We start from the raw sequence: 26,447 nt of genomic DNA on the forward strand, positions 1-26,447 counted from the left end.
GGAAGTGAGGGGTTTTAACCACTGGACCGCCAGGGAAGTCCTTTTACTTTTTAAAAAACGTGTTTGCTTGCTTCTTGTTTCCTCTTCCAGTTTTACTGAGATATGACATACAGCACTGTGTTTAAGGTGTACAGCATAATGATCACATACATCACAAAGCATTTAACTTTTGATAAACATCAAATCATCTTTCCAAGAGGCTGTACCAGTTTACACTGTAGGGCCTCATTTTTGTTTTTCCATTTTTAGTCTTTGAAAAATTACTTTAGTGTTAAATACATCACCTCCACTGTTTTTAAAAATATATATTGCACAGGAATTTAGGATTTTCAAGTTCTGTTAAAAATATCCTATTGAATGGCAATGAACTTAAAAATTAAACTGAGAATCAACAGCTTTTAATAGTATCTTTCCATTCAGGTACATGGTATATCTTCATTCAGTTAGGTCTTATATCCTTCAGGATAGAGATGCCATTTTCTTCATGTAGGATTTGTATGTTTTTTGTGTGAGCTTTATTTCTTTGTAGTTTATGGGTTTTGTTGTTATTGAGAATGGGACTCCAAGTATATTTTCTAGTCTGTTATTGTAATTTACAGGAAATATAATAACTTTGGCCTCAGTTTATTATCTGTAAAAAGACAGAAGTAGAACTCTCAGTAAAAGGTTAAATAAGTATGGGCTAAAGAAAGCTAAACAGATTTGTTCATTGCAGGACTTATCAATGACTTTAATATACTTTGATCACCAAGAATTCCCAAGAAGGTACAGGAATTCCCGGTACTCACTTGACCCTGGAACCCTTCATCACAAGATATTCTGAAAACATATTTAGAGAAAACGATGCACCCAAAGACCCTTCTAGTTTCTAACTTGTCAGTCCAGGGATCTCCACTAAACCTTATCAGGTGCCCAAACTCCTCTGTTACTTACCCGCAACCAGAACACAGAAGACAACCCAGTGTCAAGTGAATGCTTTAATGAGTGGTGCTTGGAGCGAGCCAGGTCTCCTGCCAACTGCTACCAGCCACCACTGTCCCCAGCTTTGTCAGGATGAGCTAGCTGCCTGGGCACAGAGATGGATCTGAAGTCTAAGAGTGATCTGGGGCAAAGGGGGGTTTGGGAAGCACCTCATAGGGGCAGGGTTCCCAGGAGTGTGGCAGAGGGGACCTGGACCTCAGGCTGGTCCCTCTTCAGGCATTCCTAGTAAAGCCACGAGGGGCTCGAGGGGCGTGGGGGTTCCAATGGGCACAGGGTGGGTGCGTTCATGCTTGCGCAGGTCGCTGGCACTCAAGAAGGCCTTGGGGCAGTGGGGGCAGGTGTAGGGGCGCACAGAGCTGTGGGTGCGGCTGTGCTTGCGCAGCCCAGCCCGGTCTGAGAAGCTCTTGCCGCACTGGGTACAGTGGAAGGGCCGGAGCTCTGGGTGTAAGCGCTCATGCCGTCGCAGCAATGTCAGCGTGGAGAACGTCTCCTTGCACTCCCGGCACACAAACTGGGGTGGTTTCTCATCCACCTCCTCACCCCCCACCTCACCTGCCGCCCCCAAGGGACCAGGAGCCTCACCAACCCCTGCATCTTGGCACTCCACGTGCTCCACCGTCATGCCCACCACTTGCCACTGGGTAGCCATCACACCACCCGATTCCGAGGGCAGCCCCAGCAGCCCAGCTGGAGGGTCTCCGAGCGCCGCCCCTGATGCTGGGGCGGCTGGGCCCTCGCCAGCCATGCTGACCGGTAGTGCCAGCCCCACCACCAGCTCCTGTTGCGGGGGAGCCCCTGTGGCCTCGCTGCTTCGATGGGTCCGCTCGTGCTTCCTTAGGCTGGATGAGACCACGAAGGACTTTCCGCAGGCATTGCAGTGGAAGGGGCGCTCACCCGAGTGCACCCGGCTGTGCTTAGTAAGGCTGGCTCGCTCGGCGAAGGCTCGCCCGCACTCCTCACAGCGGAATGGCCGCTGGCCCGAGTGCACCAGCGCGTGCCGCTTGAGGTCCCAGGATGCCACGAATGTCTTGTCACACTGCAGGCACTTGAACGGTCGGTCGCCCGTGTGCACCCGCCGATGCATGGCCAGGTCGGCCGGCTGCCGAAAGTCCTTGCCGCACTTCTCGCAGCGGTAGGGCTTCACGCCCTCGTGTGCCCGCTGGTGGCGCCGGAAGCTTGAGGGGTCGGAGAACATGCGGCCACAGCGCGGGCACAGGAAGGGCTTCTCGCCCGAGTGCGTGCGCTCGTGGCTCTGGTAGGAACTGAGCTGCGTAAACCCCTTGCCACAGGCTGGACAGCGGTAGGGCTTCTGCGCCGCGTGGATGCGCTGGTGGCAAGTCAGCGAGGAAGAGCGGGAGAAGCTCTTCCCGCACTCTGAACAGAGGAAGGGGCGCTCGCCGGTGTGGGACCTGTGGGAGTGCAGAGACCCAGTGTGAAGGTGGCAGCCCATCGCCTGACCCCCGCTGCCTGTCTGCACTGTAAGTTAGGGCCCCCTAACCTCTCCGGGGCCTTGGTCTATGGGCCACAGCGCTGTACCCCAGAGTAAAAAGCCTTCAGGACAGGTATAGGTTCCAGATTCGTCACTGCATGCAACAGACCTGACCCCATTCGCACCTCTTGCACTGGACCAAAGACCCTAGGAGCAGCCCAACTTCAAGCCCTGCCCCCTTTCCTGCACGCTAGGAACCCAGGCTAATCAGATCCCAGATTCACCCTCCAGCTCCCATAGATCTGCCTCACTCGCCTTCCCATTGGTTCCTTCCGCTCTCTGGGACTCAACGTCTGTACCCTATTGGTGCACTCTTCCCAACCCCTTCAGCTGCCCCCACCCAGTCCACCTCCCTCACCGTTCATGGTTGCGAAGGTCCTTGAGTTCGGCATAGGCCTTGCCACAGCGCTCACAGCTGTAGGGTCGCAGCCCTGCGTGCGTGCGCCGGTGTTTGCGGAACACCGAGGGGTCAGCGAAGCTCTTGCCACAGTCGGCGCAGGTGTAGGGCCTCTCGCCCGTGTGACCACGCTGGTGGATCTTTAGCTTGGAGAGTGCGCCGTAGGCCTTGGGGCAGTGCGCACAGCGGAAGGGCAGCTCGCCAGCGTGCGAGGCCAGGTGCACGCGCAGGCACACCGGTTGCATGAAGCGGCGGCCGCATTCGGGGCAAGGGAAGGGCTTCTCGCCCGTGTGGCTGCGCCCGTGGCTGCGCAGCTCTGGTGCTGTTTTGTAGGCCTTGGGGCACAGCGGGCAAGCATAGGGCCGAGGCTTGGCCGCTGCACCTGACACCTTGTCCCCGCTGGCATCTTCCGCTTTGGGGTCTGTCTCTGGCTTCAGCTTCGCTTCGGCCATCTCCTCAGTGCAGTCTGCAGGCCCGTGCGTGGCAGCATGGCGTGCTGCCCGGGGTGCATTTGGAAACGTCTTGGTACAGGACAGGCACTTATAGCGGCGGCCAGAGCGCTTGTAGCCCGGGGCTGGGGACCGGTCCTCCGGAGACTCTACCTCCATGGCCTCGATGGGCAGATCTTCTCTGCAAGAGAAGCAAAGTTAGGAGCCACACCCCTTTCCGAATTCTCCAAGGGCTCTCTCCTCACTAAAGCCCTCTGAGGCCTCAGAAGGAACTCTTATCTGCATGTCCTACCGGGGTGCATATCCTTTCTGTCTCTGTGCTCCTGTTGCCCCTCTGGTCCGTTCACTGATGAAAGGGGCTGGACTAGGTGACCTCAGAGGAGCTGAGAGGGGAAGCTGGGATCATCCAAATGTTCACTGGCACTTCTCTCCCCAGCTTCTGGGCTTCTCCAAGCCCTGTGGCATTCCCAGAAGCCCCAGGCTTGGTCCATCTCACCATCTTCACGTTCTTGACCTCAGCGTCCAAGACCTGTGCCAGGCTGCAGGCATGGAGGCTACCCAGATGTGAGTCTGGCCTGAAGGTCTCTAAGTGCTCAGGAAAGACAGACAAGGATCCAGAGGAGGGCAGAGCCAGCGGGCTAAATGTGGTGATTGGCATCATCTGTCTGGAAGGTAGGTCCCCAGCATGTGTATTTTGTCTTTCCCTTCTGGTTGGTTAGCTCTCAGAGGCAACAACTGTTCACACAGAATTCTGGCCTTGCACAGCTGTAAGATACTCCACCCCAGATAGGAATCCTGGTCCACCCTCTGTTCTGGAATGGCCCTTTGGTTCTTGCTCCCATAACTCTGGTAATGGGGAGCTCAGACACTCTCCAAGCGGCTTGAGTCATTGCTAGCAGAACTTAAAAGCCTCTGTCTCCTACTCAATGTATCTGCTCTAGCCTGGCCTCCTGGGACACCCGGCTGTAGTCACAGCCCCTTTTTTTTCCATTCAGAGTTCAGACACCCTCCACCCAGCTGCTTCTGGGGATCATGGCTGGGAGGAAATAGGATTAATGGCTACATTAGTCTTAACACCAGCTCATCCTCCCTGGGGGATGAAGGGAAGAGGATTATAGCAGATCCACTTAAGGAGTGCTTGCAGCAGCTGCTGGGGGCAGCCAGGGTGGGGGGTGGGGTGAGGAGGACAATGCTATGGAGAGGGGAGGGGAGTCAGGTGTGTCCAGAAGGTGGACCGGGAGGTGGGAGGTCAGGATTCTCCTTTCTGGGCCTGTTTCCTCATCCGTATACCTCATGGATTGGTGGCTTTAATTTATGACCCAGGGAGGATGCAGGAGTCCCTGAGGGTGAGTGGCAAGGGGTGCATCTTTAGAATCAGCATCCTTCTGCCTAGTGGCCCTGCCTCAGTTCCTGTCCCCTACATACACAGTCTAGTGTGCACAGGCAGCCAGAGTCTTCTCCCTAAGGTGCCATGTAATGCTCGGTCCCCTACTCAGGAACTTCCCATGGCTTCCATCACACCACACAAGTTCCCGGGTCCTTCCTGGCTGTTATGGATCTCACCAATCCTTCCTTTTGGAGCCTTACTTCCCAAAGGAAGCTCATCCTGCATCTCCCGTTGGTTTTTGGCCCCCATCCTACATAGCTCTGTTCCACCCCCAGCTTGGTTTTCATACTTTTCCCACTAAATCCTAGGACTGGAAGGTGAGTTAAGGGCTTGAGGCCCCACCTTCCCCAGTGCTGAATCCCACCTACAGTTTTCAGGGGATCTGCTTATCCTGGGATGAGGCTCTCACAACCTCCCTTCCCGATCATTTCTGGACAGTCTGAACAGTCTCCTTAATAAAAATAAGAGCTTACATGTACAGAGCGCCTGCTAAATAACAAACAATATCCTAAACTCTTTACATGCATTAACTCATTTGAACTTCACATGGGCACCAGGAGATAAGTTCTATCATTACCCTTCTTTCTCAGATAAGGGACTGAGGTCCAGAGAAACAATGTAGCTTTGTGGTTAAGTGCAGTCTCCAAAGTCAAACTGCCTGGCTTTGAATCTTCGCTTGCTCGCTTCCTAGCTGTACATTGACCCTGAGCAATGTACTTCCTGCTCCAGGACTTCAATTTTTCTCATCTGAAAAAAGAGGGGTAATAACAGGACTTACTTCACTGGGTTGGGCAGGGCTCAATGAGATAATAATTACTACCCTCAATTACTGAATCTTATCAGAGCCAGACACTTTGCTGCATGTGCTACCTTATTCTCTCATAGCTTTCTGAGATCAGGATTATTTATTCTCATTTTACAGATGAATAAACTGAGGTTCTAGACTTCCCTGTGGTCCAGTGGTTAAGAATCCACCTGCCAATGCAGGGGACATGGGTTCGATCCCCAACCTGGGAGGATCCCACATGCTCAGATCAACTAAGCCTGTGCGCCACAGCTATTGATCCTGTGCCCTGCAACAAGAGAAGCCACCTCAATGAGAAGCCCGAGCACCGCAACTAGAGAGTAGCCCCCAGTTGCCGCAACTGGAGAAAGCCAGTGCACAGCAACAAAGACCCAGCACAGCCAAAAATAAAATAAATAAAATTTATTAAAAACAAAACTGAGGTTCCAAGAAGGTTAGTGATTAATCCATGATCACATAGCTAATAACTCATGAAGCAGACTTGAAATCCAGGTGTTTAATTTGCCTTGGGTTGTTGGGCCCTCCCAGACTTGTCTGCTGCTTGGGCCAACCCCGTGGGGACCAGAACTCTGAGCTCAGGTTACACCTTGGTCTTTTCACATCCCTGTAGAATTGCCTGGAGACCAGAGCCAGCCCCCATTATGTTTCTGTCTCCCTCTCAGAGGGCTGGACCCGGGGGTTCTGAGCTTTGAGCCTGAATCTCCCCCTCTGAGCCAGGAACCAGGTAGCTGGAGGGGTAAACCTGTCCTGAGGCACTTCCCAGGGAAAATGGGAGGGGAGCACCAGGCAAGTCCCAGAAGACATCAGCTCCAGCAACAGAGCACAGCCAGGTAGGCTAGGCCCTGTCTGAAACCCCACCATCAGCTCCTCCCTTTTCTGTTCACAGAGGACTCTTCCACCCACCACTCCCTACAGTGATGACTCTACGAGCTCCCTGCATGAGAATAATCATCCAGGGAACAGGGGGTAGGATTCATAAACCTACTCTAAATGTTTTCTAGGTCATCCCAACTAACATTTAACATTTAAGAACCAAAGACACATCCATGGATCTTCAGAAGCTTCCAGAAGAGAGGCATTTTTAACATTTTTTTTTTTTCCCCAGATGTGGAGATTAAGGCCTCCATAAGCGAAAAAACTTACCCAATGACACATAGCTAGTCAAGGAGCCCAGACTCAAACCCAAATCTGCAGGTCCCTGGGCTGGCTCTTTCTCTGCTATTCTTCGCACCTGATGCAAAGGGCTGACTCATTTGAAAAGACCTTGATGCTGGGAAAGATTGAAGGCAGGAGAAGGGGATGACAGAGGATGAGATGGTGGGATGGCATCACCAACTCAGTGGACATGAGTCTGAGTAAACTCTGGGAGTTGGTGATGGACAGGGAGGCCTGGCAGGCTGCAGTCCATGGGGTCGCAAAGAGTCGGACACAACTGAGCGACTGAACTGAACTGAACTGGGCTGGGCTCTTTCTCTAGTGTTCTTCATTTACTTAAGGTTTATTAGCCAAACCATGAGACCTTCCAGGGCTCCCAAGACAAAGACCATGGCCGGCAAGGCCCTGAACTACCTAAGTCCTGCCTATCCCATCTCCCACTCCCCTCTCCTTGGCTCACTAGGCTCCACCTACACAGGTTCCCCCCTTTCCACCCTCAAAGACCTAAATTCCTTCCAATATCAGAGACTTCACACTAACCATGTCCACTGCTAGAAACACTATTCCCCAAGGATCTTTGTGTAGCTACCTCTTTGCTTCCATTTGGGTCTCAGCTCCCTGTCACCTCCTTAAAGAGGGTTTTCCTGACACTTAAAAAAAATTTTTTTTTTTAAGTTTACTTGGCTGCACCAGGTGTTATATGTGGCATGCAGGATCTTTAGTTGTGGCATTTGCACTCTTAGCTGCGGCATGTGGAATCTAGTTCCCCGACCAGGGATCGAACCCGGATCCCCTGCATTGGGAGGACAGTCTTAGCCACCAGGGAAGTCCCTGACCACCTTTCTTAGTGCTATCTGCATCCCTGCTAATCACTCTTTGTTCCCCTCCTCTTTAATCTCCTTCCTGTTGTTCATCTGGATAACATTTCTTGCAAATTTACCAAGGGCCAGGTATCATTCTAAGCATTTTATGTGTACTACTCAAGCTAAGCTTCACGACTGCCTAGGAGTTTTGTTATGAATTTGTTATTCATTTTGTTATGAATGAATATCTGCAGGCATGGAAGAAAGGGTCATGTGAGAACTTAGAAGGTGGTCACATATATAATCCTAGAAAGGAGGTCTCACTAGGATCTGAATCAGCCAGCATCTTGATCTCGGACACCTAAACCTCCAGAACCATGAGAAATAAACTTCCATTGTGCCCCCAGTCTGCTATCATTTGTTTGTTTGTTTTGGTTACAGTCAGACTTGGTAGAGTCTGTTATATAACAGTCTGTTATATAATGTTATATACTGTTATATATACTGTTACATATATATAGTCTGTTATATATAACAGTCTGTTATATACTGAACAGACTATGTTAAGTAGTGTTTTCCCCATTTTCCCCCATTTTACAGACAAGGATACTGAGGCACACGGAAGGGAAGTAATAAGTCATGGTCACAGCCCATACTCAAAGCCAGGTCTGCCTCCCAAACTTCTGCTCTGTCCCCTGATTATTGCTTTGCTAGCACTTACACATCTTATGGTTCAGTTGTTAATTCTCTGTCTCTAGCGCAAGCATTTAGGCTGGCACAGAGCTAGGTACCTTTATTTTGTACCCTCTACAAATAGAACCATGCTTGGTGCCCCAAAACAAACTGAACAGATCAACCTCTGAGACAGTATCTGAACCCAGGTCTCTAGCTTCCACCTCCCCCATAACAGGAGTTTGTACTGAATTTCTCTGCCTTTCCAAGTTCACAAGGTCCAAATATCCCAGTGGATTCACTGCTCTGGTGTGGGAGCCTTATCTTTGTTTACTACTGGATTTAGGAGGGGGATGACTTCCTGCTGCCTGAACAGATTCTTATCGCCAGGGATCCAGAGATTTAATTCCGAGTTTAAGCTAGAACCCTGCGGGCAGGGACAGTGCAGAGCCACTTTTTTAATGTTCTCAGACCTCAGTCTCCAGACGTCTAAACAAGTAGTCACCAAAAGGCCTCACAGGCCATGAGGGATCCGGTGAGATGGCAGATGGGGAACTGTGAACCACGCAGAGATGAGAGCTAATCGTCTCCTAGGCATCCAATCTGGTCAGTCCACAATGTAATCCCAACCCACTTTTCCGGCCTCACCTCTAGCGGCAGTGTGCCCCTCCCGACAGCGACTTCAGCTCCGGTTACAATTCTCAAACTTCCCCACCTAAATCCATCTCCATCTGCAGTTCCCTCTGCTTTCTCCAGTGGGAAAGCTCTTTTTGCATTCTTCAAATACCTGCTTCCCCAATGTCCTCAGGAAGACTTAACAGGCAGTAGAGGTAAGAGCGCCATGGCGCTCTGGGCCTCAGTTTCCTCATCGGTAAAATGGGGTCTCTAAGGCATGTGGGAGTTTTAAGGGCGTTAGAGCCAAGAACTGCGGAAACCCTGCGCTTCTTGCTCCTGCAACTGTCTACGTGTCGGCGCGTCTGCCAGACAGACAACCCCACATGGCAGGGCCCTGGGCTCGCTCTTCTCAGGAAATGCCCTGGGAAAACGTGGCCTCGGGGAACACAGCAAAAAGGTGAACGAAGAATGACAGAATGAACAAATGAATGGACCGAAGGCCAGACCCTGGACAAAGGCCTGCAAGATGGCGTTCTCTAGGACCGCGGGAGGGGCGGCCAGGACCTCGACCGGGGCGGGGGGGCCGCCGGCGCCAGGGACCGTGCTAGGCGGGCTGCGCGCCTGGGACAAAAGCCCGCAACATGGCGGGCTCTAGGACCCTCGGGTCCGCACGGCACTACGCGGGCAGCCGTGCCGCCTAAGCCCAGGCATCTGCCGCTGCCGGCCCGCCGGGACAGCCGGCGGGTTCTAGGACCCGCTGGGCCTGGAGCCCGTCCGCGCCCTCCCGAGGCCGCACTCCTCCCGCCCCGCCCGCACCGCTCGGGCCAGGCCAACCCCATCCGCCCTGGGCACCCAAAGGGAAACTGAGGCCTGCTCGGATTCCGTCTCCACTGGGGCTGCCCAGGGATCTCTGCATCTTCCCGCCGGCGTTTCCTACCTGAAGAGAGTTGGGCTGGCTCCGTGGCGTCAGCTGCAGCTCCTCTCACCGACAGAGCCCGGGACTCTGCCAGGGAGGGGCAGGCGCTAGGACCCAGCGGAGGGGGGGGGTGGGGGTGGGGGGAGGGAAGAAGGGGAGCGACAGGAGGCGGGGCCGGCGAGCGGAAGTGAGAGAGAGTTTTCCCAGCAAGGGAGGAAGACAAAGTTCACCGGAGCAGCCCCAAGAGAAGGTGGCGGAGAAACACCTTGCAAGGGGTCTCTCTGGGTGCTAATGACAAGGGACACGGGAATAGGTTTACGGGATGCACCGACTATTGCTAGCGTGGCGCTAGATCACCGTGAATTGGAAGGTGGGAGGACAGAAAGGCCATGCCCAAGATTTGTAGTACCTAAATCCGCTTATATTCCACAACATTTCCCTTAATAGAAAGCAGTAAGTGACGCTCCCTCCATCTGGCTTGAGAAGTTTTTCAGGGAGCCCCACGATAAGTGTCGCCCAAGTACTGGGGTCAGGGCTGCAGAACGTTTTTTCCCCCTCTTCTGCGCTCAGTCAATATGCACCGGAACGATTTTAGCGGATCTTGCCGGAAGTGTGGCTAAGGTTAGTGCAGAACAACGAGCTCTTTGACCTACGTGGGCGGGGTCGGAGTCGCGCGTTAGTTGCCTCTCTCCTAGCACCGGAAATGTGTGTGTATAACCGCTGCTTGGAGGCGGGTCAGAAGGATTTTTAAGGCGGAAGTTTCGTGGGGAAGCTTTTGAGGCTAGGACACTTCCTGTTTCCTAGTAACAATAGGAAGTGTCCGCGGAGCTGGGCGATAGACGGCTGGTTAGTGCCAGCTGCGCCCTTTTTCCTCTACCTCCTTCCTTTCCCCCTCTCCTTTCCCTCTTTCCCTCCTCTTCCACTTCCTTGAGCCCTTGCAGAGTGTGCGTGTGTGGGAGCGCGAGAGTCCTCGCACAACCACACTTTGGGGCGCGCGGCTGCAGTTAGGGTGAGGGTCCCATTGCGCAGGCGCACTCCCGTTCGCGGTCCCCAACGGACGCACCCGCGGCGGGAACGAGAAGGGGCCACCGGTGTGAGGTAGGGGTCCTAAGAGAAAACTGGCTGAAGAGATGAATGAGGCGAGAGGACCTCTTCGGTAGTTGATTCGGAGAGGAGACTTGAGCGAAGGGGCTTTGTGAGAAGTGAGAATTCTGGGAGCAGGTTCAGCAAGGAGGTTTAAAGTCGGAGATAGGAGTTGTATTGGGGCTCCCGGCGAGGGGGAAGAGTCCGAGTCAGAGAAGGCCAAGGTGATGTAGGAGGCACGGGGGCTTGCTATGGAGTAAGGGCTTTGGAAAGAAGATTGAGTGAATGGGCTTCCTCGTGTGTCAACTGGAATAATAGAGGCATTGTAATGAGTTGTGAGAATTAGGTGACACAACGAATTTTCTTTATTTAGCACAGGGCCTAGCACATGGTATTGCTTAGGTTGTACGGGTAGCTGTTGTCATCAATATTAAGAGAGAAGGTAGAAGGAAAAATGAGAAGGGATGGAGAGAGAAAAGTGATAAATAATGGGAAAGAAAAAGGTAGGGGGCAAAGTACCAGAAAGGAGATGGAATTTCCAAGATAGAAGATGGTTTGGAATCCGGGTAACCCAAGAGAGTCTTTCAGAAAGGAGATTTTGTGACCCTGAAAGGAATAGGGCAGAAGGGGGAACAAATCAGCCCTTTTCTCTGTAGGAGGCCTCTAACCTCACTTCTCAGGTCCTAGGCTGTCTATTGGAGAAAGAGGCTGCTTTTTCAGTGCCTCTCTATGAGAGTTGCTCAGTTTTGTCCGACTTTGTGACCCTATGGACTGTAGCCAACCATACTTCTCTGCATGGGATTCTCCAGGCAGGGATACTAGAGTGGGTTGCCATTCCCTTTTCCAGGGATCTTCCTGACCTAGGAATTGAACCTGGGTCTCCTGCATTGCAGGCAGATTCTTTACTGTCTGAGCCACCAGGGAAGCCCCTTTCAGTGCCTCTAAGCTACTCTATTTAGCTGAGGAGTGAAAGATAGAGGATTGGACTTATCTTATTGAAGGTCCTAAGAGAGGTACAAGTTTCCTTTTAAGATGTCATGTAAGATAGGTTGTTTGTTTCAAAATTATAGAGAGTAGAGGGTTAGGGACAGTAAGATTTTTGGGACTTGGTCTGAAGGCAGGATAATATGTTTGTGATTAGAGATGGAATGCAATTCTTTAGATGTTAGTTTCCTTATATATACTTGTAGAGATGAGTTAGGCCTAGGGGAGCTTTCATATTTGGGGAACCTGTATTCAGAGAAATTTTAAATGGTATTTCCAGAATAGATCTAGTAGAGAGCAGGTCTCTGAGCATTGCTACTTGGGGGTAACTCTGTGACCTCTGATGAACTTGTTGCTCATAATATCAAGAGGCAAAGTTAATTCACGCCTTCCTTCTGACCACTGCCCCCTTTTCCTAGGCCTTGGACCCTCCATCAGAGGAAGATGCTGCTGCCATTTGCCTGCTCTTCCTGAACCTCCAGGTTTCTGCCACACTGCCCCATGGAGGACACGCCCACCTCACTCAGCTGCTCTGACTGTCAGCGCCACTTTCCTAGCCTCCCAGAACTGTCACGGCACCGAGAACTGCTCCATCCATCTTCCAGCCAGGGCAGCGAGGCCGACAGCATCCCTCGGCCCTACCGCTGTCAGCAGTGTGGGCGGGGCTATCGTCACCCAGGGAGCCTGGTCAATCACCGCCGGACCCACGAGACTGGCCTTTTCCCCTGTACCACCTGTGGCAAGGACTTCACCAACCCCATGGCGCTCAAGAGCCACATGAGGACTCATGCTCCTGAAGGCCGTCGGAGGCGCAGGCCTCCCCGCCCCAAGGAAGCCACTCCATGCCTCCAGGGGGAGACAGTGTCCACTGACTCCTGGACCCAGAGGCTTGGCCCTGGGGAAGGCTGGGAAAACCAGAAAAAACATAGCGAAGAGACATCTGGCTGTGAGTCTGGGCCAGACCCTAGGGCAACTCTGGGCACGTGGGAAGATCCTCCCACCAGACAAAGAGAAGGCTGGGAAAGCCAGCCTGATCCTGAGGAGGGTGTAGAGGGCTGGGGTCCCACCACCAACTCTGCCAGAGACACTCCACTCCCTACCCCAGCCAGCAGTCTCCTTAGCAATTTGGAACAATATCTGGCTGAATCAGTAGTGAATTTTACCGGGGGCCAGGAGCCCACCCAGTCCCCTCCTGCTGAGGAGGAGCGGCGGTACAAGTGCAGTCAATGTGGCAAGACCTACAAGCATGCTGGGAGCCTCACCAACCACCGCCAGAGCCACACCCTGGGTGTCTACCCTTGTGCCATCTGCTTCAAGGAGTTCTCTAATCTCATGGCTCTGAAGAATCACTCCAGACTCCATGCCCAGTATCGGCCTTACCAGTGTCCCCACTGCCCCCGTGCCTTCCGGCTCCCCCGAGAGCTGCTGGAACACCAGCAGTCCCATGAGGGTGAAAGTCAGGAGCGGCCGTGGGAAGAGAAAGGGATGCCCACCACCAACGGGCACACAGATGAGAGCAGCCAGGACCAGCTCCCTGGGACACAGATGCTGAATGGCTCAGGGGAGCTGAGCACATCTGGGGAGCTGGAAGACATCGGCCTGGAAGAGTACCGGCCTTTCCGCTGTGGGGACTGTGGCCGTACCTACCGCCATGCTGGGAGCCTCATCAACCATCGCAAGAGCCACCAGACAGGTGTCTACCCCTGCTCCATCTGTTCGAAGCAGCTGTTCAATGCAGCTGCCCTCAAAAACCATGTGCGGGCTCATCACAGGCCCCGGCAAGGAGCTGGAGAGGATGGGCAGCCATCAGTGCTGCCAGCTCCCCTGCCTCTGGCGGAGTCCACCCACAAAGAAACAGAGGCCCCCACCACCACCTTAGACCACCGCCCCTATAAGTGCAGTGAGTGCGGTCGGGCTTACCGGCACCGGGGGAGCCTAGTGAACCACCGCCACAGCCATCGGACAGGAGAGTATCAGTGTTCTCTCTGTCCCCGCAAGTACCCCAACCTCATGGCCCTGCGCAACCATGTGCGGGTACACTGCAAGGCTGCTCGCCGCAGCACAGGCCCAGGGGCCGAGGGTCCCCCCAGCCACCTCAAGGTGGAACTCCCACCTGACCCAGTGGGGCCAGAGACAGCTCTACTTTCGGATCAAGGGCCTGGGTGCAAACATGAAGAGGGGGCCCCTGCTGTCCCCCCAGCAGCAGATCGGACCACACCACAGATATGTAGCGTGTGTGGGATGCTCTTTGAAGATTCTGAGAGCCTTGAACATCACAGGCGGACCCACGGGGAAGGGGCACAGAGCAGGACCGAAGCCAAGGAGTCACCTCCTCGGGTGTTTGCTTGCCGAGACTGTGGCAAGAGCTATCGCCACTCAGGCAGCCTTATCAACCACCGGCAGACCCACCAAACGGGAGACTTCAGTTGTGGGGCCTGTGCCAAGCATTTCCACACCATGGCTGCCATGAAGAACCACTTGCGTCGCCACAGTCGACGACGGAGCAGGCGGCACCGGAGGCGGGCTGGCAGTGCCGGCGGCGGGGGAGAAGCCAAACCCCCATCAGACGGGAACTGGGCCCCGGAGCCAGCGGACAGTGAGGGTCTGGGCTGTCCCCGAGACTCTTCCAGGGCAAGCCCGAGTGGAGCCGAAGGCAGCATGGAAAGCAGTGGGGGCTGTTTGCAGGCTGCAGCCGAAAGGGACAACTGTGGGATTGAGAGGAATGAGGCCTGTTTCCAGGGTGATAAAGAGAGCCAAGGCGCTGAGGAAGGACTGGAAAGGATGGAGGCCAGTTTCCTTGACAACGTGGACATCCCAGGCGCTGAGGAAAGCAATGGTACTCACTTCTGTGATGGCCTCCCTGGGGTGGAGGAAGACCAGAAACCAGCCCCTGGCCAGCCCAGCTCCCCTTGCCACTCTGCCAGCTCTGCTGCCTGGCCGGCTGAAATCTCCCACACGTGTTCTGACTGTGGACATTCTTTCCCCCACGCCACCGGCCTGCTGAACCACCGGCCCTGCCACCCGCCGGGCATCTATCAGTGCTCCCTCTGCCCAAAGGAATTTGACTCCCTGCCTGCCCTGCGCAGCCACTTCCAGAACCATGGGCCCGGGGAGGCCGTCTCAACCCAGCCTTTCCTCTGTTGCCTCTGTGGCATGATCTTCCCTGGGCGGGCTGGCTACAGGCTTCACCGGCGCCAGGCTCATGACTCTGGCATGACTGAGGGCTCGGAAGAGGAGGGGGAGGAGGAAGGAGCTGCAGGGGCAATTTCCACCCACAGCCCCCCACTGCAGCTCTCAGAAGCCGAGCTGCTGAATCAGCTCCAGCGGGAGATGGAAGCGCTGGATGGCGCTGGGTATGGCCACATTTGTGGCTGCTGTGGTCAGACCTACGATGACCTGGGGAGCCTGGAGCGTCACCACCAAAGCCGGAATTCCGGGAACACCACTGACGAGGTTCCCAGTCTCATGCATCACCCAGCAGAGTCAGGTGATGCCACGGTGGTGGTGGCAGATGGTGTCTTTGAGGGCAGGGTGACCTCTCTCCCTGCAGAGGGTGGGGATGCAAAGCTGGGTGAGGGTGTAGGTGCCACGCTTGCAGACAGCCTTTGCCGGCAGCGTGAGGAAAGTTCTCTGGAGACCCAGCCCCGCCCCTTCCGCTGCAACCAGTGCGGCAAGACCTATCGGCATGGGGGCAGCCTGGTGAACCACCGCAAGATCCACCAGACCGGGGACTTTGTTTGCCCAGTTTGCTCCCGCTGCTACCCCAACCTGGCTGCCTACCGCAATCACCTGCGAAACCACCCGCGCTGCAAAGGCTCGGAGCCCCAGGTGGGGCCCGTCCCAGAGGCAAAAGGCAGCAGTGAAGCCCAAACTCGGGCAGAGGAGAGCCTCGAGCAGGCCGAAGTGGAGAGGTTCCAGAAAGAACTTAAAGTGGAGCCCCTGGAGGAGGGGGCGAGAGTGAAAGAAGAGGCCTGGGAGGAGACGAATGTGAAGGGGGAGGAGACGACTGTGAAGGGGGAGGAGATGGAGCCAAGGTTGGAGACAGCGGAGAAGGGCTGCCAGACAGAAGCCAGCTCTGAGCGGCCCTTCAGCTGCGAGGTGTGCGGCCGCTCCTACAAGCATGCTGGCAGCCTCATAAATCACCGGCAGAGCCACCAGACCGGCCACTTCGGCTGCCAGGCCTGTTCCAAAGGTTTCTCCAACCTCATGTCCCTCAAGAACCACCGGCGCATCCACGCGGATCCCCGGCGTTTCCGCTGTGCTGAGTGCGGCAAGGCCTTCCGCCTGCGGAAGCAGCTGGCCAGCCACCAGCGGGTCCACCTGGAACGCAGTGGGGGTGGGGGCTCCCGAAAGCTGTCCCGGGAAGATCGGCCCTTTCGCTGCGGGCAGTGCGGGCGGAACTACCGCCACGCGGGCAGCCTCCTGAACCACCGGCGCAGCCATGAGACAGGCCAGTACAGTTGTCCCACCTGCCCCAAGACCTACTCCAACCGCATGGCCCTGAGGGACCACCAGAGGCTACACTCGGAGAGCCGGCGGCGGCGGGCCGGGCTGTCCCGGCGGGCAGCTGTGCGCTGCGCCCTCTGCGGGCGGGGCTTCCCTGGCCGAGGGTCCCTGGAACGGCACCTGCGAGAGCACGAGGAAGAGACCAGAGGTGGTCAGGGAGGCCCAGACGGCACAGAGGGTGGTCAGGGGAATCTGGCTGATGACCAGGGACTGGAGGACAGATTGGGTGGTACGGAGTCGGGACCTCAGCTGGAGGATGGAGCCACAAGGCCAGCAGAGCCAAGTCAGAGCCCCATCAGGGCAGCGGGTTTAGAAGCCACAGAGCCAGCGTCCTGGGGCATGGGGGAAACAGATGGGTGGCGAGGAGACCGGGGACCGGTGAATCATGATGGAGGTTGGGTTTCTGGGGGTCATGTACTGACCAAGCCAGAAGACGAGTCAGGGGACAGTGTCCCCAGAAGTCCTTGTCCCCTTGGCAACACCCAGCCCAATGGACCTAGTCTGACTCCGGTGGACAGCTGGGACAGTGGAGACTGTGGCCCTCAGCCCCAGCCAGAGAGCCACTCCTTTTCCTGCAGCCATTGTGGCAAGATTTGCCAGTCAGAGGGCCCCTTGAACCACCACAGCACCCACAAGACTGACCGTCACTATTGCCTGCTCTGCTCCAAAAAGGTCTTGAATCCTGAGGCCACTAAGAGCCACAGCTGCAACCACATAGCTGCCCAGACCTTCTCCTGCCCTGACTGTAGTGAGGCCTTTGAGTCCCACCATGAACTTGCCAGCCACCTGCAGACTCATGCTAGGGGCCTCAGTCAGGTGTCACCCCAGGTGGAGGCCAGAAGCCCCAAAGCAGGGGCTGAGGAGGAGGAAGTGGAACTCCCTGGTCAAGGGAAAGCCCCATCAGAACCCCCTAGGGCCCCAGGTGAGAATGTGGGGAGAGCTAATGGAGGCCAGGGTGTTGAGTCCGCGGTGGCTGTGCACGAGGAGCGGCCCTTCCGCTGTGCCCAGTGTGGGCGTTCCTATCGCCATGCCGGTAGCCTGTTGAACCACCAGAAGGCTCACACGACGGGACTCTACCCCTGCTCCCTCTGTCCCAAGCTTCTTCCCAACCTGCTGTCCCTTAAGAACCATGGCAGGACCCACACGGACCCCAAGCGCCATCGCTGCAGCATCTGTGGCAAGGCCTTTCGGACAGCGGCCCGGCTGGAGGGCCATGGGCGGGTCCACGCGCCCCGGGAGGGGCCCTTCTCCTGCCCCCACTGTCCCCGCCATTTCCGCCGTCGCATCAGCTTCCTGCAGCATGAGCAGCAGCACCAGGAAGAGTGGACGGTGGCCAGCTCCGGTACGGGGGCACCAGCAGGCTTGGGCAGAGGGCTGAAGGGTCTTGGAGGAGGTGGGCACACAATAGAGAGTAAACACTGGCCCCATGGTGGGCAGGAAAGCAAGGAGTGAGGGGATCATGGGGATTCCAGGAGGCGGCTCAGGCTAGGATAGGGAGAAAGCTAGGTCGAGGATGCTGCCTTTTGGGTGGCTGAGATCTGACCCCTTGAGTCAGGTATATAGGGAGCATTCTGGGTTGGTGCAGTGGTGGGGTGGCAGGGACGGAGCCAAGGCAACTGCTAGGGCTCCCCTGCTGTGCCGAAGCCAAAGAGCGATGGTCTTTCTGTTTGGGGAGGACTGGTAGCCAGCTACCATCTGGCTATTATAAATATCTCTGGAAACCCTTCTGATCCAGCCAGTTAAGGAATGATTTCCGGAGAAAAGGATGGTCTCAGTTCTGCTCTTTCTTAGAGTAGGCCAGGATCCCGGGGATGAGGAACGGGGCATAGGAGGCACCCCCGGATTGGACTGCTTTGTGGCTTCCATGCCAACTTGTTCGGGGAAACCAGGCCACTTGTTGGCACTCAGTGCCCTGTCCCTTCCCCCGTATCTTGTCTCTGCTCCCCCTCCTCTTAGAAACTGGACCCTTGGCCCTTGCCCACCCCTGTTGGTCCACGTCTCTTCTTCCCTTTATTCATCCTTCTCTCTGTGCCATGCATTTCCTTTTTGGGATCCAGCCAAACCACCCTTTCCACCTGCACACCCCCGTGCCTGCCAGCACACCTTTAACTGGAGGACTGAGTCACAGATAATTGTTTCTTTGAAGCCAGGCCCAGCTGTGGCAACAACAGTCATTAGCCCCTATCTCCCGTCCTTTATCGGGAATCTTCATGGAAAGTCACCTCTGCCCAGACTTGTGGAGGAATGGGAGGGCCGTTCTCTCTGCAAGTTGCAGGCTCACCCTCCACCTCCTCTAGACTCCTTCCATCTAGTGCGTGGGTGTCCCTGAGAGAGTAGATGATCCCCTTGACCAGGGATCATCAGGGCAGGTGGGGACAGTGGTGAGATTCCCTTGAGAGTGCTGAGAAGGTGGCTTTTAGGATAAAAGATTTCTTGTGAACCGAAGGGAATGAGCAAGGAGCTAATTAGCCAGGTCTGGGAAAATAATTGGGAATTTGCATACAGGACTGTGGGGTGTGGCCTGTGGGGTAGGGAGCAGGGTACATGCTCTGTGGGGTTTGCCCTCTCAGTCACCTCCTCTCTCTCTCCCCAGGAACCTCAAAGGCACCAGCGGCGGGCAGAGGGGACTTGTCATTGCCGCCTCCACCCACCCCCACGGCCCCACTCCTGGACCCTTCACCCCAGTGGCCTACAGACCTCAGCTTCTCCCTCTGAAGTTCCAGTCTCCAAAGATCAGAATATGGGGTGCGGGGGGGGGGGTCAGGGTGAGTTGCAGGGAAAGGCTTGATCTCCTTGTTTTGCTCAGGAGTAGTTTGGGCGTCCCCAGCTCTTTTCTCCTCTCCTCCTTCGAAGAGGACCCAAATCTGGCTTCTTTCCCAAGGAGGGGGTGAGATGTTCCTACTGTCCTGTCCTTGAGGGACCTCCTTTGCCCCAGCTTTTGTCACCAGGTTCTTTCCTATGACCAGTCTCGCCAAGAAACCCAGTGCCCGGCTTGGCCACGATGCTGGGCCATCCTTACCAGCCAGATTCCAACACCAGGGAGAGGCAGATTCAGAGAGCGCCCCCACAGGTGGAAATGTTGCCTGTGGTCGGGGAGCCTTTTACTACAATTTGTAACTTATTTTCTAAAGTCTATTTTGTAACAATTTATTTAAGTTTAAAAAAACAGGAAAATTGCTCCCCCCAAAAAAAGAAATTTTCAAAGTACTTGGCTGGTGTCATTGGATCTGAAGGGATGAAGAATAGGAAAAGCTTGGGATGCCTGCATTGGACCGCAGAGCTGGGTGGGGGGCATCCACGGGTGACATCTCCCTGTCCTGCAGGGTGGAGCTTTCAGGGCAGGTTCCTTCCCAGAGCCCTCTGTGCTGTTGGACCTGCCTGGGAAAGGCGGGGGGCTGGATGGGAGAGAGGCAATTCCATGGGAGTTGCCTTGCTGTGACTGCAGCGTCCCAGAGCCACGTGTCAGCAGTGGGCTGGCTGGCCTGTCAGGGAGAGGAAGGAGGGTGGGGTTGGTCTCAAGCTCACAGCTTCCCTCCCTCCCTCAAAGGAAGAGGAAGGAGGTGCCCCAAGCCCCTATGACAGATTTGAAAAGTGAGGGCTGCACAGGTTAAGAGGTGTGCTCCTAACCAGTCAATGACAAGAGCCAGTACTTGAATCCCCATGACTCCGTCCATGGCTCCACCCGCTGCAGCTGGTTGGCTGGGGACAGATGGCCCCAGGCCAGCAGAGAAGGGGTCTGCGGAGGCAGGTGTTGGCAGGAGGCCCCAGGGCCACGTACTCATGTTAGCTGCGCAGCTTCCGGGCTCGGGCTCGGGCTTGGGCTCAGGCTCAGGCTCCTTAGCAAAGTAGACCTGCCAGTCCAAACTGCTGACCCAGTTCTCGTAGGTGGGGAGTGCCGCAAAGACAGCAGGTCTTGCGGGGCCTTGGCAGGCATCTCCGAAGCTGTGCAGCCCAGCCAGGAACCATGTGCCCCTCACTTCGTGCACCAGTGGTGCCCCCGACAGGCCCTGAAAGGGGTCCGGTCAGGGGACACTGGTTTTTGACCTCCTCTTCTCCCTAGGCAGCTGCATGGGGCAGGAGGGGCCGGGGCTGGGGGTCTGGCTCTTTGGGAACCAGTTGGTGGAAAGGCTGAGTTACAGGTGAGAGGTCAGGCTGTGAGTGGGAGGGCGAGGGGTCTGTGGGGTGACGTTAGGGGGAGTGGGGCTCACCTCACAGCTGGGCGGCTCGCCCACAACACTGGTACACACCATCCCTGGCAGAATGCTGTTGCTCCCGAGGGCTGCGTGTAGGCGGCTACAGGCCCTGGGCCCCAGGAGGGTCACAGGCACTGTCTGAGGGGAGTCAGTGTCTGCAGGGTGTGGGAGAAAACCCAGATGCTACCTCAGCCTCCAGGCTGCATGCCCAGCTGCTGGGCTCCCTCTCCTGTCCACACACCTGCTCCTTGGTGGGCCAGGCCCAGGACCCAGCCACGTTCCCCATCAGGCAGACGGTGGTCGGAGTAGGGCAGGCAGAGGGGCCGCAGGCTGGGGCCCAGGGTTACAGGCTGGGCCAACAGCAGGAGGGCCACGTCATAGCCCCCCTCTGGATGGGTATATGCCCCATGCAGGATGATTTGCTTCAGGCCCGACTCTTCTGGTCCGACCCCCAGGCCTACCGTCCATTCCTCTGGGGTCTGGCGCCTGTGCAAGGATGGTATTGACAGCACTGGGTGGCAGGGCCACCATCAGAAGTTGGGGCACAAGGGCGAGGGAGTCAGGGCTCACCCAATGAAGCAATGGGCAGCAGTCAGCACCACCTCCTCTGACACCAGGGCTCCGCCGCAAGTCAGCTTCCCTTGGTGCTTCAGCCTGGCGTCCCAGGGCCACGGGGAGGGAGCTCCTGCCTGAGGGCCTTCTCTCCTCAGAGATCCACAGGCTGAAACAGATGCATTACATCATCTGCCCTCTAAATGCTCACTGCACGCAAGGCCTGCGCTAAGAGTTTCCCGTGTGCTATCGAATATCCTCACATTATCCTTTTAAGCTGAATCTTTGTTATTTTCATTACCAACAGTAACCAACATTCCAGAGGTTCAGTAACTTTCTAGCTCAGTAACCACAGGCAAGTAGCCAACTTGGGATGCAAAACGCAGGGCCTAAGCTTTTAACCCTGATGGTCCAGCATCATGGGAGTGGCCCACTCATCATTCCTCTACCCCGCCTGTCTGCACCCCTCTGGGCTTGGAATGGCCCCAGAACTCCTGGCTCACTGATGCTTCTCTTACCATCAAGATAGAGCTTCCTCCCAGGAATTATTTTGCATGTCATTTGCATGTTAGTCACTTAACGCCAGATTTTACGCCCCACTGAGTGAGAACCCTGCCCTCTCCAATCTTGTGGCATCCCTGCTTGGAAATTTGCATCTTACCCCCGAGACCTTCAGCCAGGTACCAGAAATTCCTCTTCTTACCTGAACCCAAATGCATAAAGTTCTGAAGTGTCTATGTCTCTCAGCCATAAATGGAGCTGTTCCCATCCTGGTCTGAAAGGGTCCTTTAAATCCCCTTGTTAGCCCGTGGCAGTGTGTGGATTCCTCGTTAATCAGTTTTCTATTCTGAACTGAAATTTATTCCACTGTGGCTCCCACCTCCCCAGAAGTCTTCATGTAGCCCAGGGTGAGGTTCCCCCGCATCCCACTCTGACACCCACTGCTCATACCTACACAGCTGTCCTCATCACTAATCTCCGGGGTCTCTGGGTTCTGGGTTAGGAAGGCTGCCCCCTGAGCTCGAGCCTGCAGCCAGGAGCTGTGAGCAGCCATATCAGTCAGCAGCACAGGAGTGTCTTCCCGGGCACAGCTTGATGCAAAACTGATGATCCCTGCTTGAATCCAGTGTCCATCGGGTTCACGGCACAGCACAGGACCGCCGGAATCTCCCTGGAGCAGGCAGTGTTGTCAGAGACAGACATCTGAGCCCCAGCCCTGGGTGGACACCCTGCATGGGCCACCCTTCCATCCATCCTTGTGGATTGAGTGTCTAGCCTATGGCAGGCCCCCTTCCCTTCTGTTCCCTTCCCCTGTCCTCCTCCTCAGACCTGACAGGGCCCCTGCATCCCAGGCTGGGGACCCCCACACAGCATCCCGGGCCGGGCCGGACTGGCCAGTGACCGCTGGTGCAAGCGGTTGTAGAGACAGTTACACGTGGGGCGGCTGATTAGACGCAGGCGCAGATTCCGTAGGGTCCTGGGAGCTGGCAAAAGAGAGGGGGTTGGGGCCGAAGTCTGGGCCCAGAGGAGCAAGGGAGACTGGGAATGGGAACAGTTAGCAGCTGAGGTTGTGTGACCTTGGGCAAGCCAAGTACCTCTCTGGGTTTCAGGCCAGCACTTACCATCATTGGTGTCCTGATCCCAGCCAGTGGCCCAGCAGGAAGTCCCAAAGGGGAAGCGATGGGCAGGTCGGGGCAAGCAGAGGGGTGTGTGGGCTACGGGGCGGGCCAGTAGGAGGAGGGCCAGGTCTGAGCCCTGGCTGTAGTGGTTGTAGGCCCTGGGCAGCTGCAGAGCCATTACCCCCACCTCCTCAGCCCCTGGGCTCAGACCTTCATGCTGCAGAGAACCCAGGACAACTGACCAGGAGTTCAGTTCTGTCATTGCCTCCCTGGAAGGGGGAGAGGGGCAAGACCCAAACATTGAGTGCCAACAGAGACAGTGACACCATAGGAGACAGCCCAAGGAGGTGACAGATGCACAAAACTGTGGCTTTGAATAAGGGCCATCCTCCCAACCTCAGCTGTCACATTTGTAAGACTTCTACCACGCAAGTTTGACATTAACTTGATAGTGTGTTCCCGGCATGTGGCACGTTTTAAATAAATGGTTGTTACTCTAGGGGCAAGGCTCAGTCTTGCAGGGCTTGGGGACAAATCACCCACCCCAAAGCCAGAAATCTTTTGACTGCAGACATGACTCACTTTTCAAAGCAGTGGGCCGCAGTGAGGACCCAGGTGTCCGCCACCAGGGACCCACTGCAGATGTGGATGCCCTGCCTCCTCACGCTGGCCTGCCACGGCCACTCGCCAGGCACTGTGTTGCCCTCCTGAGGCTCAGGGGGACCAGGGCCTCGCTGCCCGCATGCTGTGGAGAGGCAGGAATCAGGCTGACAGCAGGGCCCTGGCCTGCCCTCACCCCCAGCACGACCCAAACCCAAGTAAGGCCCAGGCCCCACAGCCCCAGAACTTACCATGCTGAGCTGCTTGAAGACCTGGGAAGAGAGAGACGCAGGTGAGCCTTGGGGGAGGGGACCTGCCCAGCCCAGACTTGATGGAGGGGACAGGTTTGTGGGGGACTGGCCTGGGTCCTTGCTATGACTCTGTCTGTGGCTACCTTACCAGCCCCTCCCAGAATGAAAATATTTATATGAGGTCAAAAAACAGCTTTTATTGGAAGCTATTCAGAGTGTACACTCAGTCATTAATTCTCCTCTCTCAGCTGTGCTCAGCACTCCTGGGCATTGAGTGGCAGGACCTGGGGTTCAGCTTGGGACCAGGCCAACCTTCCTCCAGGCTTCAGAACCCCCAACTCCTGCCCCCACCGCTGAGTCAGGGAGCAGCCTGTGCCTGTGGAGAGCATTAGTTTAATTGTGCCCTGGGCTGTGGAGGCCTAAGAGGAAGGATTAGAGGCCTGCGTCATGTCCAAGTTGGGGAGAGCATCAAGAGTTGAGACCCCACCCCTCTTCTGACAACTCGGCCTCCCCCATCTTTTTAGAAAGAGACTCTATCAAAGGGTTCCCTGCCCTGCGTCTTCCCGATCACAGGCACACACAAACACACCCATTGAACATGGGAGAGATGGGATGTACGTAAAGAAGGGGAGACTTGAGACCAAAGGGCCCCAGAACTTGCCTAAAGCCATTGTGGAAGGAGAGAGGCCAACGAGGGCACAGGGTACACACACAGGCATGACAGTTCCTGCAGACACAGATTATAATCCAGGCCAAGGAAATCACACCCATTTGGACACAGGCGGCCACATACACCGCCCCCCCCCCCAACACACACACACACACACCCGGACACAGTTACCTTGCCATAGGCTGACTGTCACCCTCCCCAGGCAGGCTCCCTCCCACACACCCAGCTTCAGGGGCTGCTCCAGCAGAGGACAGCCCCCAAACCATCACCCCCCCACTCAAACCCGGGTGACTCACCCTCTGTGAGGACCACGGCTCCCAGGATGAACAGCTTCAGTCTCCAGCTCTGCTTCATGCTGCCCCAGGTCAATCTGCCGCCTGTGCGCTGGTTCTCAAGAGAGGCCACCTGGGTCTCCCTAGCTCCACCTCTGCCCCACCCCCAATTTGCTAAGAGTCAGGTGTCATTGCTTTTGCTGGGCTGGAAGAGGGCCAGCAGTTTCTAGCTCTGGGGCTGTGGCTGTGGGACCCTGGGCTATTCAGCACCTCTCCCTGGGCCTGAGCCGTGTCCTCGCTGCCTGGGTTCACATCCCAGATCCCCCTAACACGTGAATGACTTTGGACAGTTAGCTCCTCATGCCTTGTCTGAAAAGCTCAGAGCTGATGTAAAAATGCCTTTACCGCAGCCTGTCAGAGTCAACTTGCTACCAGTAGGGAACCTGGTACAGGTGAAGAGCACGGTTGGCAGGCCTTTCCCACCTCTCTCCCAGGCCAGGGTCCAAGTGGGTTTCACATACCTTCTCCCATCTTGCTTCAGAGGCAGTATGTGCCGGTCTGGGTGTCAAGAGGTCAGACTCTCTGCTTCTTGCTGACTGAAGCTAGCAAATCTCAATGCCTTTCGGCCATCTTCCTGGGAAACAGGTTTATGTGGGGTCCACCTCCCCTACCATTTTATTTTTATTTTTTGGCTGCATTGTGCAGCTTGTGGGATCTTAGCTCTCCAGCCAGGGATCAAACCCTGGCCCATGGCAGTGAAGGTGTGGCATCCTAACCACTGGACCACCAGGGAATTCCCTACAACATTTAAGGGGCTTGAGCATCCTTGGATTTTGGAAAACTCAATCAGGAGGCAAGAATACTCAGGGTGCATCCTTTTTCTCTTTCTGACTTCTAACTCAGACCAGCCCAGATTCTTCAGGTACCATGACCCCAACTCAAGAGGCAGCTGTGGCTTGGGTTAAGAACACAGACACTGGAGCTATATGGCCCTGGGGGCTTCCTAACCCCTCCCCCAAACTAGCTGTGTGATCTTAGGCTGATTACTTAGGCTCTCTGAACTTCAAGTCTCCTCCTCAAGACATACAGTCAGCTCTCTGTATCCAGAGATTCCACATCTGCAGAGTCAACCGACTGCAAATCAAAAAAAAAAAAAATCCAGAAAAGTTCCAAAAAACAGAACTCGAGTTCACTGCTTGCTAGTAACTAGTTACCTAGCATTTACGTTGTATTTACAACTATTTATATTAGATGTTATAAGTAATCTAGAGATGACTTAAAAGTATATCTTAAAGTATATGGAAAGATGTGTATATGTTATGTGCAAATACTACACCATTTAATTTATTTTTTTGGTGTACTGTATGGCTTGTTGGATCTTAGTTAGTTCCCTGACTAGAGATTGAACCCTGCCCCACAGCAGTGAAGGGGTGGAGTCCTAACCATTAGACAGCCAGGGAATTCCCTACGCCATTTAATATAAGGAAATTGAGCATTCCTGGATTTTGGTTTGGGAAGTGGGGTGGGTCTTGGAACCAATCTCCTATGGATACCAAGGGATGACTGTAATAATACCTACCTCATACAATTGCTATAGGGATTAAATGAGTTGACAGATGTCATGTTCTTAAACAGTGCTTTGCATGTGGATAAGTACTTAGTATACATTAGGAAAAACAAAACAAAAACACAGCCTGTCCTTGTCCTTCCAGGGCTATCAAGACTGGCTTCTAGTGGTAGATAAGGGAGCTGGAGGGGTTAAGGTTAGACTACAGGAAGAACTTCCAGGCACGTCTGCACAGAACCAGAAAGTCAGCTCGCCCTTGCAAGCACATACCTGGCTGCCCAAGAAGATGAGGTCTGGCTTCTGTGGGTAGCAGGCACAAGCTGCCAGCCTGTTTCCTGGGGGTGGGGGCTGATGGCGCCCCAGGTTTTGCTGACTCCACATACTGGAGAAGGGACTAATCACCCTTCCCAGGCAGGCCCTCCACTCTCCCTCTGACTCATATCTTCCAGTCCCAGAGGAGAAAAGATCAGGGGAAGCCCAA

General features: G+C 55.3%; 3 protein-coding genes across 9 annotated transcripts; 1 reads left to right on the top strand and 2 right to left on the bottom strand.

Moving 5' to 3' along the window:
- Nucleotides 1-701: 701 nt before the first annotated feature.
- ZNF668 (zinc finger protein 668) lies at nt 702-9,788 on the bottom strand. Of its 2 annotated transcripts, none has more exons than XM_055562512.1 (3): nt 9,691-9,788; nt 2,829-3,497; nt 702-2,390 (listed from the first exon to the last, which is right to left on the bottom strand). In XM_055562512.1, exons 2-3 carry the CDS (start codon nt 3,473-3,475, stop codon nt 1,178-1,180), a joined length of 1,860 nt encoding a protein of 619 aa, XP_055418487.1. In that variant the 5' UTR covers nt 3,476-3,497; nt 9,691-9,788; the 3' UTR covers nt 702-1,177. The 2 variants fall into 2 exon arrangements, with proteins under 2 accessions (XP_055418487.1, XP_055418488.1); XM_055562513.1 differs by lacking the exon at nt 9,691-9,788 and adding an exon at nt 8,612-8,731.
- A 63-nt stretch (nt 9,789-9,851) lies between these two features.
- On the top strand, nt 9,852-19,449 carry ZNF646 (zinc finger protein 646). 5 transcript variants are annotated; one of them, XM_055562508.1, is made up of 3 exons: nt 9,852-10,290; nt 12,156-17,584; nt 18,836-19,449. In XM_055562508.1, the coding sequence occupies exons 2-3, from the start codon at nt 12,238-12,240 to the stop codon at nt 18,955-18,957; spliced, it is 5,469 nt and encodes a 1,822-aa protein (XP_055418483.1). In that variant the 5' UTR covers nt 9,852-10,290; nt 12,156-12,237; the 3' UTR covers nt 18,958-19,449. The 5 variants fall into 5 exon arrangements, with proteins under 5 accessions (XP_055418483.1, XP_055418485.1, XP_055418486.1 ...); XM_055562510.1 differs by having other exon boundaries at nt 9,852-10,039; XM_055562511.1 differs by lacking the exon at nt 9,852-10,290 and adding an exon at nt 10,398-10,767 and having other exon boundaries at nt 12,156-17,164.
- Nucleotides 19,376-26,343, bottom strand: PRSS53 (serine protease 53). Of its 2 annotated transcripts, none has more exons than XM_055562514.1 (12): nt 26,237-26,343; nt 24,424-25,533; nt 23,458-23,478; nt 23,189-23,351; nt 22,610-22,875; nt 22,317-22,471; nt 21,939-22,158; nt 21,006-21,156; nt 20,677-20,921; nt 20,451-20,590; nt 20,021-20,249; nt 19,376-19,724 (listed from the first exon to the last, which is right to left on the bottom strand). In XM_055562514.1, the coding sequence occupies exons 2-12, from the start codon at nt 24,479-24,481 to the stop codon at nt 19,705-19,707; spliced, it is 1,668 nt and encodes a 555-aa protein (XP_055418489.1). In that variant the 5' UTR covers nt 24,482-25,533; nt 26,237-26,343; the 3' UTR covers nt 19,376-19,704. The 2 variants fall into 2 exon arrangements, with proteins under 2 accessions (XP_055418489.1, XP_055418490.1); XM_055562515.1 differs by having other exon boundaries at nt 24,424-25,033; nt 25,447-26,319.
- Between the last annotated feature and the right edge of the window lie 104 nt (nt 26,344-26,447).

This window comes from Bubalus kerabau, chromosome 23 (genome assembly GCF_029407905.1).
Source record: "Bubalus kerabau isolate K-KA32 ecotype Philippines breed swamp buffalo chromosome 23, PCC_UOA_SB_1v2, whole genome shotgun sequence".
Taxonomy (NCBI): Eukaryota; Metazoa; Chordata; class Mammalia; order Artiodactyla; family Bovidae; genus Bubalus; species Bubalus kerabau.

Coding starts and splice junctions, on each gene's coding strand:
- ZNF668 (XM_055562512.1), bottom strand. CDS start 3,475: ATGGAGGTAGAGTCTCCGGAGGACCGGTCCCCAGCCCCGGGCTACAAG. Junction 2,391..2,828: donor GACCTTCGCAACCATGAACG/GTGAGGGAGGTG, acceptor GCACTCCCACAG/GTCCCACACCGGCGAGCGCC.
- ZNF646 (XM_055562508.1), top strand. CDS start 12,238: ATGGAGGACACGCCCACCTCACTCAGCTGCTCTGACTGTCAGCGCCAC. Junction 17,585..18,835: donor GTGGACGGTGGCCAGCTCCG/GTACGGGGGCAC, acceptor CTCTCTCCCCAG/GAACCTCAAAGGCACCAGCG.
- PRSS53 (XM_055562514.1), bottom strand. CDS start 24,481: ATGAAGCAGAGCTGGAGACTGAAGCTGTTCATCCTGGGAGCCGTGGTC. Junction 23,352..23,457: donor TCTTCAAGCAGCTCAGCATG/GTAAGTTCTGGG, acceptor GCCTCTCCACAG/CATGCGGGCAGCGAGGCCCT. Junction 19,725..20,020: donor AAGCTGCGCAGCTAACATGA/GTACGTGGCCCT, acceptor TCTCCCTGACAG/GCCAGCCAGCCCACTGCTGA.